The following is a 16,077-nucleotide window of genomic DNA, read 5'->3' as shown; positions in this document are numbered from 1 at the left end:
ATGAATATTGCGGAAGTACGCGAGAAAAGGTCATTCTCATTAACAATGTATAAGCACAGGCTTACGTGGCAAGAAGAAATACAATACTGACCTAGTGATTTAAAGTGGTATAAATGCGCATTTTGCATTGATTTGAAAAACTATCAAAAAGTTTTAGCCTTTGTTTTTTCATGAAAAAAATAAAATTTTTCATGGGAGAACTCTTCATGCCGTTTCTTGGCAATGTCTCAATGGATGTAATCTCTAATCAAAACAACCAATGAGATGACAAAATGAACCATCTACTTAATCTTAACGCTTCTGGTGAGATGTGACTTGATACCAGTACTTTCTCCACCATAACGACTGAGCTCTTTGACAATAGGATTGATCTGTAAAAGGGAACTACATGTAAAAAACCTCCGGGGCCGGTTGCACAAAGCCTGGATAACGTTGGATAGCAAAACTTTTCAAACTTGTAAAAAAGCTGTTTATATTTTTCTTACGATAAAGAAATTTTGTAATCTTCGAAACAATATTTTATTTCAGTAATTGCTCAGTTCGAATCGTATTTTTTTGCTTTAAAAAGTTTTATAAAAGCTCGAGAAAAATTGCTATGCAATGGATAATGCTATATATCAACTTACACGACTTTTTCTTTTGATTTTTGCTTTGACAAACTTTTTTCTGTGTTTTAGACGGGGATTTCGAACTTCTTTCTTACGTTTGGGAGTAAGACCTTTATTCTTCGATATCTACGAGAAAAAAATACACAGAGTTAAAGCAGTGTTTAATAACAGAAAACCTGCATAGAGCAGCATTGAGTTAATCTATAGAATCCCATTTCATTCCTGCTTCTGATCGCTCATTATTAAACTCATTATTTTAACTAGACATCCAAGGAGAGCGCAAAGTTTGAAAAATAAACACTGCCTTTTCTCTTGTTATTTGAAAAAATCCCATTTCTCCGTTAACACCATTTAATTTCGATTCGTGTATCACGCAGCAGAGATCCATTGACTTCATGGAAAAAAAAATTTCTTTTTGTCGACGTCGTAATGTTTGTGGTTCACTAGTTGTACATTGGCTACTTTACATTTACGCATAGTGTGAACACACCAGGCCGGGAAATATCATTGAGGTAAGGTCTGAAAATCCATTGACAATAATATGTGATTGAAAACTTGGGCAATCCATTCCACCAACTAATGGAGTTCATAGCAAATCAACAAGATCTCCTTGTTCTGCTCAGGAAGTAGCGAGCTATCTATGTCACAAATCATTACAAAAATCGTTTTGAGCATGCACAGTCAACTGGACCAAATGTACGAGTTTATAGTCATTAAAGCCACAACCTCCTCGATCTACTTGTTTGGCTTTCGGAGCAACAAGTAAGGTCAGTTGCAAAACACGTGAGCAATCATCTGAGCATGTGCAGTCGACTGGACCAACCGTCCATGTTTATGGTCATGGCAATGACCAACTGAATCTACTCACACTACTTTAGGAGTAATTTGCTTGCTCAATCATAAAATATTAGATAAATCATCTGAGCATGCGCAGTCCACTCAGGCATGTGCAGTCTACTGGACCAATTGTTCAAATTTATGGTCATGGCAATGACCAACTGGACGAACTTGACCTTTTGGAATAACTGGTTCACATAGTCAAATATTATTAGGAAAACTCATCTGCGCATGCGCAGTCTGCTTGACCAGATGCCAAAGTTCATGGTTATGGCAACGACCAAATGCATCTACTAACATCGATTTTGAAGTAAATAGCTTGCTCAGTAACAATTTAATAAAGAAATCATATGCGCACGCGCAGTCCACTCGACTAAGTGTTCATAGTCATGGCAACGACTAACTATATGTACTTGCACTACATTTGTGGCAATTAGCTTACTTAATCGGAAATTATCAAAGAGATAATCTGGGCATGCGCAGTAGTGACTATGATAATACCACAACTTTCGTAAGCCTTTGAAATTTTGTATATATATATATAAAGCTAAAACTTCATATAATAGATGTCAACTAGCAGTAGAAGCTGGGTGCGATGTAGTATGCAGTGGCTTAGGGGCCCAGACTTCGGTCGCGACCGCACTCTCTCTGCGTACCCCGAGAAAAGCCTATCGCTGGTGACCTCGGGGTCTGATGGGCGGAAGCTTGCTATTGCATCTCCCAAGTAGGATAGCGTGGAGGGGCCGAAATCTCCTAACGAAACGTTAACATGCGGCGTTCTAGTGCCTTACGTATAAGAAGATATCGGGAAGCATGGACCGAAAACGGGTTTTTTGCTTTCGAATTTCATCTTTTTGTTTCTCATAAAATGAACCAAGCAATGTTTCACTTATCTTCTTCCACACAGTGTGCCTTTTTCTGACACTTAATTTAAGACAACCTTAAACATGTCTTATACAATTTTGAATGGCTTATATCTTTTTGATTCAACCCTCTCGTTTAGCGAAAAGCGTTTGTTATGGACGGAGCATTTATTATAGAAAGGCGTCAAATAAACACACGATTCAAACAGGGGGTTATTACACACGAGGCGTTTATTTGATAGCAAACGCAATTATACAATTGACACGATGTACATGTCTGAAAGAAATAAAGCAATAATATAGCCAGATAAAACATCCATTATAGAATGCTCCATAGGCAGAGAATTAAAAACTGCGAGCATACCTATGCACATAAAGCACAAATTTTCAGATATATCGAAAATGTTGGACACCTAACCCCGAAAGTTAATGTTGTCTGATGCATAGTTCTCAAACTAATCGCTCAGCACATAACATTACTGCGAAGTTGTCTAATGTATCCAATAAAATAAATGATACAGGACGATATGAATGGATGAGGAATGACAAGATATACACAGTGCATATACCTGATAGGATATTCCACGTTTTCCATCCGTGTCTGCGTTTATAGCTTCATCGTCATGGAAACCATGGTCGTTGGGGTTCATCTTCAGTCTTGAAGTTGCGTCATTTCGAATGAAAGTGAAAAGTAAATGGAAGAAACCAAAAACAACGGACATTCTTTGCAAAGTAAATGCACAATTTTTTAACCCACTCGTGATTTCTTTTTCGTTTCTCTTTTTTCTTTATTTTCATGTCACTCATTGTTTCATAATAACTCATAGGATCAAAGTCTTCTAAACGTTTTCTTTTCTCAGATTTACCGTCTGTTTCTGGTTCGACATCAGAATAGGAGAAGTGGACAATCTTTTTCGACAGTTTTTTCTACCGGCAAAGGTTTCGTAGGTAAAATTAGTAAAGAATTATGATTTTATTGTGGAGGAATAAACACTGTATCAAAGAAACTTTGTGGGTAGAGGGCTATGATCAAAATAATAAAGAAAAGATGGAGAAATAGCATATAGAAAACTGTGGGTAGAGGGCTATGATCAAAATAATAAAGAAAGATGGAGAAATAGCATATAGAAAACTGTGGGTAGGGGCTATGATCAAAATAATAAAGAAAAGATGGAGAAATAGCATATAGAAAACTGTGGGTAGGGCTATGATCAAAATAATAAAGAAAAGATGGAGAAATAGCATATAGAAAACTGTGGGTAGGAACACACAGTAATACAATCATACCCTTTCACTGTCTTTTGCTTTTTTGTTTTGTAGCAGTTCATTATCTTCGTGTTCATCTACAATAACATACGTAATTGCTTTATGGCAATCTTTTAACTTATAAGTTGGTGTCATCAATGGGAATTGATGTTACGTTTTGATTAACATACATCAATTTCATAGAATTTTTACATAAATAGTTTCACCTTTATCTTGCGTATTTTCATCCAGGAAATACTTCATATCTTCTTCAAGTTTAGAATCAAGTGGTTTCAACTGCTGAAGAAGCTGGATGAAAAATTAATATAGCTATTTATTATAAACTCATAAAAATGTAACATTTAAATTTCCAACAACTAGTTAAGCACACCTCTCTGTACTCAACCAGTCTCTTGATAACTGGATGGTTCAACACTGGGATTTGATGTGCTTTGAGCAGCAGATAGAAACATATATTCACAAGATAACTAAATAATACAATACATGCACATACTCCAATTAGTAAAGTTGAAAAAATGGGAAATTGAAGTATGGTACACACTCAATAAGAGATAGTTTTTGACAAAGTGAAATTCATTGATCAACATACTTCAACATGAGTTGATATTTCATTTCCAAATATTCTACACCCTATTGAGGTTAATGTTAATGTAAGATCCAGTAATTTATCATGACATTAGGGGAAAATCTCATCAAAACCTTTGGGTTTGCTATTTTTTCTGTCCGTGCCATCTTTACCAACGGATAAAGCTTTTCGGTCACTTCAAAAAGCTTACAATAAAAATTGCATATTAGAAAGTAAGATTGTCCATTTCTTACTACTGATATGCAGTTTCTTTACAAATACCTTTTCTTTGAAATCTTTGATAAGCTCGAACATTTCGGGTGAATTTTTGCCAATAACTGAAATGTAGTAAACAATATATCATAAAACATTAACCTAAAAAGACTTTGATATTGTTTAACTTGAATCAATATACGGACCTTTATTTTTTCATCTTTGGACAGCCTCGACAAATCCATGACAATTTTTTCATGCTCCGAGTTCTGTTTAAGCATGAACGGAAACAGAGTGGATGGATTAAAAAAAACCTGTGAGCTTCAACGCACACTAATAAAATGATACCTTTTCACTTTTTTTGCTTGTTTGGTTATCTGTCCATTGGTTTCCTCCTATTTCAAAGAAACTTTAGCTTATATGTACCTACTACTATACTACTATGTACTAAGTTTGATCATCTGACAAATAAGTTCAGCAAATATTTCAAACAACAGATAGATTACCTCAAATTCTTTTAAGTCAAAATCATGTTCATCAAGACGATCAGCAAGGGCATGTTGTAACATCAGTGCCTCATTTTCTTCTTCTTTTTCCAGCATTTCTTCTTGTTCAGAATCTAAAGAATATCAAAATCCTATAAACACTGAACAAGCAATATTTATCAACATTTCAAAACAAGCACACCATAAAAATGATTTCATCTTACCAAGATCTTTTTCCTTATACTGCTCCGCATCATAATACACAGTTTTCTTCTTTCCCCATGCTTTTTCACTGGGAATTTTTGCACCTAAAATATTGGTAAGAAAAATCATAAAATATTGCATTACCATGTGCAACAATAATCAAGAAACATACCCTTTCCCATATTGTCATCACTGTCAGATAAACCTTCCTAAATAACATATAACATTTATATATTTAGTACCATATGGAATCTTGGATTGTCGAGGAAGCAGCACCCATATAACATAAACATGATTTTTACATCAAATTGATCATTAAATTCTTCTTCGTCACTCTCTGATTTAACATCCAAACCAAGCACTTCCTCGAACTGCTCTTCTCCAACAGATTCCTCGTCTGATGTAAAACTTGATTTTTCCAAAAAAATCTACAAAATTAGCAACAATACTCTGCTCCATGAAGTTCCAACGATAGTTCATTTGATTACATGTACTTTGAAGGAGAAAATGGAGAAAATGAGCATTTTACTTTTTCTCGATTGCTGTGAAATTTATCCACATCATCTTCAAAGAAATCCTCCGCATTCTAATTAAATAAAATATTATTATGTTAAAAATACTTACACTTTTCTATTTTTCATATGAATTCCATTTTCAAATTTCAATCCCTCTTTCACAAAAACAGTTGCATGCAATGCAAACACAATTTACAAAATGCAAATATAACATACCACATCAGGACTATCTGGGGAGTTTCCACATCACTATCTTTCTTCTCATTGACTTTAATTTTCTTTTTTGGTTTCCTTTTGATACAGATAAAAAAGGTTTTGACGTATTGAGAAGTTGGACAACTATTCGGACGATGGGCCTGTTGCAACGTGGTGATGAAACTCGTGAAAGTTCAAAGAGATTTTTCCAAAGCTTCGTATACTCGGCTACAAAAACACTTTATGATACAGATAAAAGATTTAAAACTCATACCTTTTCTCTCTAGCCATTGCATTAGTGGTAAAAAGAACAAGAATTCTTCTGGGTTTAATTTGATTTGGCCAAAACGTGCTTTTAAATAATTTTGGGAGAGAGAGAACTGGGACCAAGTAACTAAAAACACATGTAACAACACACAAGTGTATTATGACAAAACCGAACGAATATTTAGGGTTTTATGCTATGGTTGTATCCAGAAAGCAATAAACATAACTCTTTAGATATTCTTTGTTAATATGATGGTATGTGATGTTACAAAAATTTCTACATCAGATATTTCACGTCTTATTTTCGTGCTTCTACTGACCAATAAGGTGACTCTTTTCTTCATATATGACATATCATTTGATGCTTTTTGTTGATTTGACTTTTGCATCGAAAGATGACTTTTCTGCTTCTTACAGTGCAAATCATATCAAGATTGCTCCCGGGAAGGATCACGACTTGTGAGAAAAGTTCTTGACAAGGTTGGTGGTTGTTTATTTCTCTTTCACTTTCAGACGTTCTATTACAAATACAACATGTGTTTGCCTCTTAATTTCATCGTTGCCATTCCAATGATATTTAGGTCTCGTACAATCGTTCTATTATTCTCCTAGAACTTTTACCCAATATTTGAGAGTCATGGATTAGACACCAGCAAAGAATGCCCACTCAGCAAATCAAGAGACTTATACCTTGTTCAAGAGCAACACAAGCTGTTTGAACACTCTTCTAGATGGACATGCAATGTGTGTGGAAAAGCATTTTATCGACAGGAGTTTCTAGATCTTCACATGGAAAACAAACACGAAGAACTTCTGGTTAAGCAAGAGGCACATATAACTATAAGTCTATTTTTTGTCAATGCACCAAAGTGACATTTTCTTCTATTTTTCTTAGCTTTTACCAGTTTGCCTAGCTGATTACTGTCAGTTGTTTCGTTGTGAAGTGGTGAAAAGAGAAAGCCGAAATAAGTTTTTTTGGAGACAGGCCTTGTGTAGTGCTGAAAACATGGCTAAACTCAAGCAGAAGTGTCTGGTGAGAATGAAATAAATGGTCTAGCAATTGTTTTTTGTGTCATCATTATAATCGAAATATTTTTCCATAGAATTTAGTGAAATCTTGTGTGCCAAGAAGTGGAGATTCTGAGTCATACAAACAAGTTTACAGTATGTTTTTAGTGACATTTTCTATAACTGTTGCTTATGAATAGCAATCAACCTAACGTTGCTACAATACCTGAGTCTAGATGAAGTAATCGAAGAGACATGTTTGCTGATCAGTTGTCAGGATTACTGGCAGCCATTGGAGTATGAGGTTCGTAGAAAAGATGCAATGCTACAAGACTGACGTGATTTATGACTTTAATCATCTAAATGTTTTATTTTCAGATTTCAACGATGGAATTACTTTATTACCTCACAGTTACACCTATTCTTATAATGGTCCTTGGTCTTTATTACTACAACATCTGGGATTATTACTGGCAAGTCAAAACCTTAATCACTTCAATCAGCTTCATGCCCAACTCTTTTTTTTCATTTTTCGCTCGTCTTCATTAGTGGCGATGATGATGAAGAGGACGATGGAGAAAGAAAGCGCAAAAAGCGTCACACGAAAAAAAACACGAGGAGCTTCCCAACGTACGAAGAAGACTTTTAGCAAATAATAGATTTAGTTATTAGTTGTAGTGATGTTTCTATCCTGTCGTTGCAATAGGTGTATATATTATCTAGAAAAGCTGCATTGACCGTTATTTATAAAATCTACGTAACTGCAGGGCTCAATTCAAGCAGTATTACAGCGTTCAGACAGTTCACGCCAGTTTCAAGTCAGTTTGTACACACGATATGGTACTTATTGAACAAAAGATAAAAGATATTCATCTTGTGTATTGACTTTCATTGCTTGGTTAACACCATTTCATTCTACTTACTGGCTCACAGGTTAAATACTTAAATCCTATCGTAGTTTGACCGCGAGGGGCTTGGGCACAAGTTCTTTTCCTCAGATTGAGATTAGGATTTATGATTATGATCATCTCAATGATTGCAGCCAGAATGTTTACAACGAACATAATGAAAGAAAAAGAAAGTGTAAAAATTACTCCCTAGCTCTCAGCACTTCAGCTTTTCTTAATTGCTTTAAAGTATTTTCCCGCCGATGTCCAACAATCATGGGTTCACCATATTGACCTTGAGGTTGGCGACTGTTGGCTGTTTCGCTTAGGTATGCATGCATTGTTAGCCAACTGTTAACATTACCCAAGCAGGGGCCGCGGAAGTATCTCAAAAGTGGGGGGCACTTGCCCCAATGCCCCCCCCGGTTCCGCGGCCTCTGTACCCAAGTCAAGCACACTGTAGCTAACATGAAAACTGTAGTCGAGCCATAAAATTCGAGCCATTTCCCCAACCTATTTAGCAGAAAGAATGACAATAAGCTTCACATCAACAACATAGTATCATTGAGTAAATTCATAATTTGTTCGCTTTTCAACTCGCCAGCGGGACAACCCTGAGTCATTTTTTTATTTTTGTCCTAAACTTCCTGACAGACACTTGTCTTTATCCTTTCCTACGGTGGCTCACAAGGGCCACCACATAAAATAAAAATATTAATACACACACAAAATAAAAATACACACACAAAATACATTATACACACACAAAATAAAAATACACACGCAAAATAAAAATACACACACAAAATATGATTGCGGGCGCTTGCAGTGTCGGCTTACTCGGAATTGCTCGTAATTGATCGCTTTTGTTTTCAAAGTTCTAATGGTTCCAACTTCCAGAGTACATAACAAAATTCACTGATTTCACTGTGATCAATTATTTCAAAGTTGCTTACGATATTGCTCCCCGTATTCTGGTTAAAATTAAGGTTAATGTGTTGTCCTTTGAAAGGACATTATTTCTCTAGCCTGTCCTGTACCAGTTATAAAGAGCTTTGGGGTACGTGAAGTTGAAGTTAACGGACTTGCAGAGCTCGAAGGGCAACTGCTTGAAGAGACGCTACTCGTCATTTACGCTTCAGACATTTTGGCAAAGAAGTTAATCTTCCCAAACGCACACCGCATTTGTGACAAAAAGAAGCTTCGTCAAGTGATTGTGCACCACAGTTGGCACAAAACATAATTATGCCAGGATTATGCAAGAGCTTGCTTTCGATTCCTTTCAAATGTAATTTCAAATGTTTCGCAGTTGAAACAGTTAAATACGACGACAAGTCGACCACATGTTAAAATCACAATTAATGAATTACATATCTGATTACAAACTGATAATATGATAGTCAGACCATCCGACACTGCAAGCGCCCGCAATCATATTTTGTGTGTATTCGTGTATTTTATTTTGTGTGTGTATTTTATTTTGTGTATAATGTATTTTGTGTGTGTATTTTTATTTTGTGTGTATTTTATTTTGTGTGTGTATAATGTATTTTGTGTGTGTATTTTTATTTTGTGTGTGTATTTTTATTTTGTGTGTGTATAATGTATTTTGTGTGTGTATTTTTATTTTGTGTGTGTATTAATATTTTTATTTTGTGTGGTGGCCCTTGTGAGCCACTGTACTTTCCAATCTGGATGAAACGAATCGTCGAACTTTCTCAAACCAGACTGTAGTTTACGTCATAGACACATAAAGGTCTTTCTGGATCTGTCACGAAAGGTGTATTTATAGCTCTAGAATGCGAACCAGGTGTCTTATTGTTTTTAATTGTAAACAATGCAGGTCTCACATCGCTAGTGAAATTTAATATAAAAAATATTAGTGATTGAACTTCAGTGATTTCTATAAAATGATGTCTTAAATGAAAGACGATGATCGTTATATACAATAAAATTTCCGTAGGATAATGAAATATTTTCGTTTGGTTCTCATCTTTCTAATCGTCTTTTGTTATGTTAGCACGATTACGGCAGAGCTGAGATTTGTTATACTAGGAGATTTTGGAGGTACTTCAACAAGACCGTATTCTTTGAGGAGTCAGAGACGTGTAAGCATGGAGATTTCAAAGGTATGCCATTAAGGTGCATCTTCAACGAATTTAATTCTAAAAACAGTAGAACATCGTTCATATAAATAATGTCTAAAGTCTAAAGATCATTTATAAGTCGTTCAGTTTCCTTTCCTGTTAACGAACTTGCATCCTTCGCCACTATTAATAAGCGTTTCGCTTCAATCACAATATCATGCTGTATAGTAATCGACGTTTCCATTGAGTTTTTTTCTATTTGTCTTAACTTTAAATCTTCTCCCACGCGTAAATAATAACCGAATAATATGAAGAAGCATAACGAAGGCATGGCAATCTAGGAATGTTCAGAAAATTTATGAATTGGATACACTTGTCTGCACATGATTTGAAGGAATTGAGTTGCATCGATTTGGATATCGACAAAAAAACAGAGAAATAACTTACAAGAAGAGAATAACCAACAAGAAATACACACAGTCACACATAATATGAGAAATTTGTGGCCCCTCAGTATGAAAATTTGGAAATACGCCAAATCTTTCCTATTTTACTAACACCAAAAGAAATTTATTATAGGAAAGAAAAATGCGTTTCCATTTGTCTGTACAGTGGCGCTTATGACTGGCAAGGATATTCGTATGGATTGTCTTGAGCTTGGTTTAAATAAATTATAGATACAGACGTTTACACTTAGGAATCTTTCTTTCCAGATTATTTTAATTAATAGTACAAAGTTTTTTTGTGCTTGGGTCACGTAGGTCAGTCATTTAAATTTTTCTTCTTTTGTATTTGCCAATGTCTTCTTATCTTTATGCTAATCATCGGGAAATAATTTAATTAGATCCTCCAGCAATCCAGCGTTTTTCTTCGAATTTTTAAAGAATTATGGCAAGTAGAGTACGCGAAGTTCAGCTATGTGTTTAGTATAAGTTCATTCATCTCATCTAAACGTCACAGCTCGTTAACATAGCCGCTCATATTGCACTCGCACTTCGATCGACGTTTTTGAGAGACGTCATGGGATGTCATTTCATATTAACACATCATGCAAAAACAAAAGTTCACAAGTACACAGGCTCACAAGCTCGAAAATAATCGAAACTCACATAACGAAACTCACTTACGAGCTGCAAAGCAAACTCAAAATATAAGAATGGTGGTTGGCAAATTTATTTTAATATTTTGTGGAATTTAGTAATCTGTAGGCGGTTGTTGTAAAGCCTGTTATCTTAACATTGACCCTAGAGTTCAAATTCAACATCGAGTTGATTTTTTCAACCCAAAGTTAGATAACCCCGGTTCAAAATAGTGTTGTTCAATGCATGGTTAATTACGTCATTTTAATTGCTACATAACAGATACCGGACGTGGATTTTTTCGTCGTCACAGGGGACAACTTTTATTTTAACCCAAAGTTAGATAACCCCGGTTCAAAATAGTGTTGTTCAAAGCATGGTTAAACCATAGACGGCACAAAAACTCACTTAAATAGTTTAAACAAGTCGTTAAAGGTATGTTAGTTGTGTTGCTAATTACGTCATTTTAATTGCTACATAACAGATACCGGACGTGGATTTTTTCGTCGTCACAGGGGACAACTTTTATTTTAACGGCGTCAAAAACGTGGAAGACTTTCGTTTCCAAGAAACTTTCGAGAAGGTTTACAGTTATCCCACGTTGCAAAAAAATTGGTACATCACGCCTGGCAACCATGATTACCATGGCAACGTCTCAGCACAAATACTATACAGTCGAAGATCGCCACGTTGGATATTCCCATATTATTACCACACAAAAGGTTTGAAAAACAAAAGGCAAAAGTTCACTTGAGAACGTTAATACTCGAATATATGATAGGGTTATAGCAGGTACCTAATAAGAAAGCCCTTAAATTTAAAAAAATAATGTTAAGGGCAGTCATGTTTCATAAAAAAAAACAAACATCGAAGAAAGTGCTTGAAAAGTGCTTAATAATCAAGTAAAAATTAAAAAGAAGCTGTGTATAGTCCAGACATAACTGATCGAAAGACCAGCCATTGTACAACGATGTTGTGTCTTTTGCAATACCTGAAAACCATTTCATGTGGAAGATCTTACTTTTTTTCTTTTGTTCGTTTATCTTTTTCAGTGTTCACTATCCCACAGACGAACAAGACTTTGCAGTTAGTCATGATCGACACAAACATTTTATGCTATCCAAAGTAATAACAAAAAGCCTCTTTTGTCCTATTCATAATTTTTCACGAGGTGACGTGATCTCAAACTTTATCCAATTCAAAACATCCTTAGACTTGTGAAAAAGCATAAAACACCCGACAGCGAAGCGCAAATGCAATGGATCAATGAAATTCTAAACAAATCAAAGTACGTTGAACAAATGTGAATACTCGCCATCAAATATACTACATCAATAATTTATCTCACATTCTAGTGCAAATTATCTTATATTCATCGGTCATCATCCACTTTACTCTGCTGGACAACATGGCAACACAGAATGTCTTCATAATAAACTATTGCATTTATTGAAACAGTACAAAGTAGATGCGTACATCAGTGGTCACGATCATAACTTGCAGGTATAACACAAAGAGAACGGTTCTTCCGTCCTGACATGATTGATAAAAGTGATGCAAATTTCTTTCAAGCATATCACACTGGAGAACTCGACTTTGGAGAGTTTCGTTTGTGGTTCATCAAACTTTTTTTCCAACTGGCAGCCGAATTTTTTGAAGCTGAAACCAAACAGATTGAGGTAGAATGTTATATAGTACATAGAACATTAATATAGTACATAGAACAAGCCTGCTCTTGTAAAAGAATACAATCTTTTATAGTAAATATAGCGCATGCTCAGATACTTTGTCAATACTACTGTGAAAGTGGCAACTTACAAGTAAAAAGATTGCTTTGGAAAAAAACCCTAAAAATTTTGTTTGTCATATGAGCATATCAGCTTGTAAACTTGACGTAAACATTTTGACTTGTGCAGGAAGCCCATTAACAGGGCAAAGCCTCAAAATGTGTACGTTTAAAGTAAATAAAACATTTGAAGAATGAAGTTCTAACTGTGGTTGTATTTTTAGGGCTTTCTTCGGCAAACAGCCCGGTTTCATTATTGCACATGCTGGTGAAGAATATTTAAATATTGAATTGAGAACGATTGATGAAAGACAAAAATACGAAACGAAATTGCTCATGAGAAGAAAACTCCTAGAGCACTATGATGATAAAAGACCTCGTGAAATTTTAAAGCAAATTTCTCATACAAGAAAAATAGAAGATTTTTTATTTTATTATATTGTTTTATATTTATTTATATTATTATGTATAGTTTATCATAGGAAACGATTTACATCATTTTGATATTTTTTGTGAGAAGGGTTTGTTTTACAAATATTGTTTGAACTTTAAGAAATTTATGCTTTGTACTTCTGAAACAATTCCTACTTCATGAAAACTGAACCATTTTATAAATCGTCTGGTCATCATATTTTTATTAAATTTCACACAAGAAAAGTGCACAATGTTGTGTACCGTACATGAAGTATTGACATATGCTCAGCCATTTCACACAACTAGAAATAAGACGTGACGTTTTCAATCTCCATGAGATCATCTAAAATCTAGAAAAAATCATATTAGACATTTTAATTATCATTCTTTCTCTCAGTTTAGTCTTTTAAGAGCGACTTGTGTAAATAATCTTTGAAAGTGTTTTTTACCTGAGCTGGTGATACTCCGATCTTGCGAGTAACCTCTAATCTTTCTACGGCACCAAGATGAACGAATTTACTTAGTAAATCAAAATCTAATATGTGATGCTGTGGATTATCCATTGGTCTATGTCTCCATCGTAGCTGTCTACAGTTATATAGAGTAGAATAAATTGTAACTTTGATTTACTTAAATAATTTGTAATTTGAATAATTTGTAACAATTTGTAACTTAAATAATTTGTAATTTGAATAATTTGTAACAATTTGCAACTTAAATTATTCGCAATTAATATAATTAGTAATTTAACTAATATTTTACTTAAGAAAACGTGAATTTTTTAAATAAAAGAAACATGTGCATTTTTGCTATGGCGTTTATCACGATCTTCGGCTCCGAATAAACCGAAAGTTAGAAAGACAAAGATAAAGAGAAAAAGAATGTAGCTAACAAAGAAAAAGTTGAGAGTAAAATCTAAGCAATCATGTTGTGAAAATAACTTACCTGAATGCTTTAGGATTAAGACCGGCATAATGCGGCATACAATGAATTAACATGTTTTGTACCATATGAAGTCGACGAAATGTTTTCTCAGGTACTGGTAAGACAAAACCAATACCGCCATCAAGCGTTCCTAAATAAAGTAAAAAATAAGCAAATAAATAATGTCGGGGAAAAACGCTCTTTAAAGAAAAAAATCTCCTTCATAAAAATGCCTTACCAAACCATGATGCTTGCCTTTGATCTTTCGGTTTATCGCCCCCAGTCTTCTCAGACCTTACACGACATCTGAAGAATGACGTCACACAGCTACCGATGTTTATGTCAGCGGTATGCAATAGCTTTTGTCCACCGATACTGGCCGGATCTAGTTAAAAACACAAAAAAAGAGAGCAATGAGCTAATGCCAACAATTGCCGCATTGGTTTTTAAAGGACATACCTTCAGGTTTATAACGATACACGACCAAATTCATGTCACTGTCTGAAACTACAAGAAAAAAAACTTTAAATTGAAGAAAATTGGACATGTACTACCACTAGAAACCGCCATACCTAGAAAACCGAGTTGCGAACCGTCAACAAAATATTCAGTTCCATAAACTTCTAGCGGACTTGGGTCCTATATATTACACATAACATCGACACATTTACACAGTTTTTATAAATGACACATTCGTGAAAAGATACAAGGTTTCCTACCCTTGACACAAATGCTAGCGTTTTCGTTCCTTCCTGTAGGAAAAAAGTTGCGCTTAGATAAACAAGAATAAAACGGGTGAAAAAGACATAAAAACGTGTTTATACATGAAAACATAAAAATGTGTTTATACATGAAAACATAAAAATGTGTTTATACATGAAAACATAAAAATGTGTTTATACATGAAAACATAAAAATGTGTTTTTACATGAAAACATAAAAATGTGTTTAACATGAAAACATAAAATGTGTATATACATGAAAACATAAAATATGTATACATGAAAACATAAAATAATACATAAAAATGTTTATACATGAAAACATAAAATGTGTTTATACATGAAAACATAAAAATGTGTTTATACATGAAAACATAAAAATGTGTTTATACATGAAAACATAAAAATGTGTTTATACATGAAAACATAAAAATGTGTTTATACATGAAAACATAAAAATGTGTATATACATGAAAACATAAAAGATTTATACATGAAAACATAAATGTGTTTATACATGAAAACATAAAATTGTTTAGAAAACATAAAATGATATACAACTAAAATGCATGAAATAAATGACTGAATTGCATGAAATCAAAATGTAATGAAAAAGAATTGAAAATAAAACTGAAAAATAAAAAATATAAACAAGGTTTACATGGGGGGATGGAAATTGCAAGGAGGGGATGGGGGAAGGATGGAAGAAGAGGGGTGGATGTGAAGGTGGGAGGGAAGAAGGGAAGAGGTAGGGAAGAAAGTAGGGATGCAAGAGGTAGGGATGCAAGAGGTAGGGGTGCAAGAGGTAGGGAAGAAGAAGGGCAAGATGGAAGGGGGAGATCAAAAGAGGGTCTGCAAGAGGTAGGGGTGCAAGAGTAAGGATGTCAATTTAAGAGCAAAATACTAATGTAACAAACAAAAAGCAAAAGCAAGTGTCATTAGAGTTTTATGAAACACTCTTCAAAATTTCCCAATCATAACAATGGCATCAGAGGGGAATAAGAAGTCAAGGGCATCTAATCCAACATAAAGCATGCCCACCCCCGATATACACAAAACCACCCACCCCTGCAATATACACAAAAACCATCGTAAATCCATCCTTTTTTGTTCTGTAATAAATAAATTATCTTACTTTCTGTCCAATAGCAG

At 34.5% G+C, this 16,077-nt stretch overlaps 4 protein-coding genes and 1 long non-coding RNA gene across 9 annotated transcripts; 2 read left to right on the top strand and 3 right to left on the bottom strand.

Annotated features, from left to right (window-relative positions):
• Positions 1 to 16: 16 nt before the first annotated feature.
• On the bottom strand, positions 17 to 7,409 carry LOC124437546 (something about silencing protein 10-like). Of its 4 annotated transcripts, none has more exons than XM_046987505.1 (21): positions 7,253 to 7,409; positions 6,339 to 6,536; positions 6,026 to 6,145; positions 5,773 to 5,847; positions 5,571 to 5,627; positions 5,344 to 5,469; positions 5,214 to 5,250; positions 5,062 to 5,145; positions 4,859 to 4,971; positions 4,701 to 4,747; positions 4,559 to 4,621; positions 4,422 to 4,477; positions 4,274 to 4,345; positions 4,164 to 4,204; positions 3,945 to 4,041; positions 3,781 to 3,862; positions 3,596 to 3,651; positions 3,066 to 3,235; positions 2,878 to 2,965; positions 627 to 734; positions 17 to 371 (listed from the first exon to the last, which is right to left on the bottom strand). In XM_046987505.1, the coding sequence occupies exons 12-21, from the start codon at positions 4,452 to 4,454 to the stop codon at positions 282 to 284; spliced, it is 837 nt and encodes a 278-aa protein (XP_046843461.1). In that variant the 5' UTR covers positions 4,455 to 4,477; positions 4,559 to 4,621; positions 4,701 to 4,747; positions 4,859 to 4,971; positions 5,062 to 5,145; positions 5,214 to 5,250; positions 5,344 to 5,469; positions 5,571 to 5,627; positions 5,773 to 5,847; positions 6,026 to 6,145; positions 6,339 to 6,536; positions 7,253 to 7,409; the 3' UTR covers positions 17 to 281. The 4 variants fall into 4 exon arrangements, with proteins under 4 accessions (XP_046843461.1, XP_046843463.1, XP_046843462.1 ...); XM_046987507.1 differs by having other exon boundaries at positions 3,787 to 3,862; XM_046987506.1 differs by lacking the exon at positions 5,571 to 5,627.
• On the top strand, positions 6,153 to 7,898 carry LOC124437547. Of its 2 annotated transcripts, none has more exons than XM_046987509.1 (8): positions 6,153 to 6,345; positions 6,436 to 6,498; positions 6,631 to 6,846; positions 6,914 to 7,051; positions 7,122 to 7,182; positions 7,263 to 7,330; positions 7,405 to 7,499; positions 7,576 to 7,898. In XM_046987509.1, exons 1-8 carry the CDS (start codon positions 6,268 to 6,270, stop codon positions 7,673 to 7,675), a joined length of 819 nt encoding a protein of 272 aa, XP_046843465.1. In that variant the 5' UTR covers positions 6,153 to 6,267; the 3' UTR covers positions 7,676 to 7,898. The 2 variants fall into 2 exon arrangements, with proteins under 2 accessions (XP_046843465.1, XP_046843466.1); XM_046987510.1 differs by having other exon boundaries at positions 6,225 to 6,273.
• A 1,864-nt stretch (positions 7,899 to 9,762) lies between these two features.
• LOC124436398 (tartrate-resistant acid phosphatase type 5-like) lies at positions 9,763 to 14,082 on the top strand. Its single transcript, XM_046986315.1, has 7 exons — positions 9,763 to 10,042; positions 11,564 to 11,801; positions 12,132 to 12,204; positions 12,293 to 12,367; positions 12,435 to 12,582; positions 12,652 to 12,758; positions 13,090 to 14,082. The coding sequence occupies exons 1-7, from the start codon at positions 9,881 to 9,883 to the stop codon at positions 13,367 to 13,369; spliced, it is 1,083 nt and encodes a 360-aa protein (XP_046842271.1). The 5' UTR covers positions 9,763 to 9,880; the 3' UTR covers positions 13,370 to 14,082.
• On the bottom strand, positions 12,369 to 13,819 carry LOC124436400. The gene is made up of 3 exons (XR_006945345.1): positions 13,729 to 13,819; positions 13,546 to 13,629; positions 12,369 to 12,738 (listed from the first exon to the last, which is right to left on the bottom strand). It is a non-coding gene; the product is annotated as an uncharacterized LOC124436400 (long non-coding RNA).
• On the bottom strand, positions 14,061 to 14,773 carry LOC124437137 (cleavage and polyadenylation specificity factor subunit 1-like). The gene is made up of 5 exons (XM_046987148.1): positions 14,758 to 14,773; positions 14,663 to 14,710; positions 14,442 to 14,588; positions 14,225 to 14,354; positions 14,061 to 14,166 (listed from the first exon to the last, which is right to left on the bottom strand). The coding sequence occupies exons 1-5, from the start codon at positions 14,771 to 14,773 to the stop codon at positions 14,061 to 14,063; spliced, it is 447 nt and encodes a 148-aa protein (XP_046843104.1).
• Positions 14,774 to 16,077: the final 1,304 nt, after the last annotated feature.

The sequence above is a fragment of the Xenia sp. Carnegie-2017 genome, unplaced genomic scaffold, assembly GCF_021976095.1.
Source record: "Xenia sp. Carnegie-2017 unplaced genomic scaffold, XeniaSp_v1 HiC_scaffold_16, whole genome shotgun sequence".
Classification (NCBI taxonomy): domain Eukaryota; kingdom Metazoa; phylum Cnidaria; class Anthozoa; order Malacalcyonacea; family Xeniidae; genus Xenia; species Xenia sp. Carnegie-2017.
The sequence above is the reverse complement of the archived record's forward strand: the minus strand, read 5'-3'. Positions and strand labels throughout refer to the sequence as shown.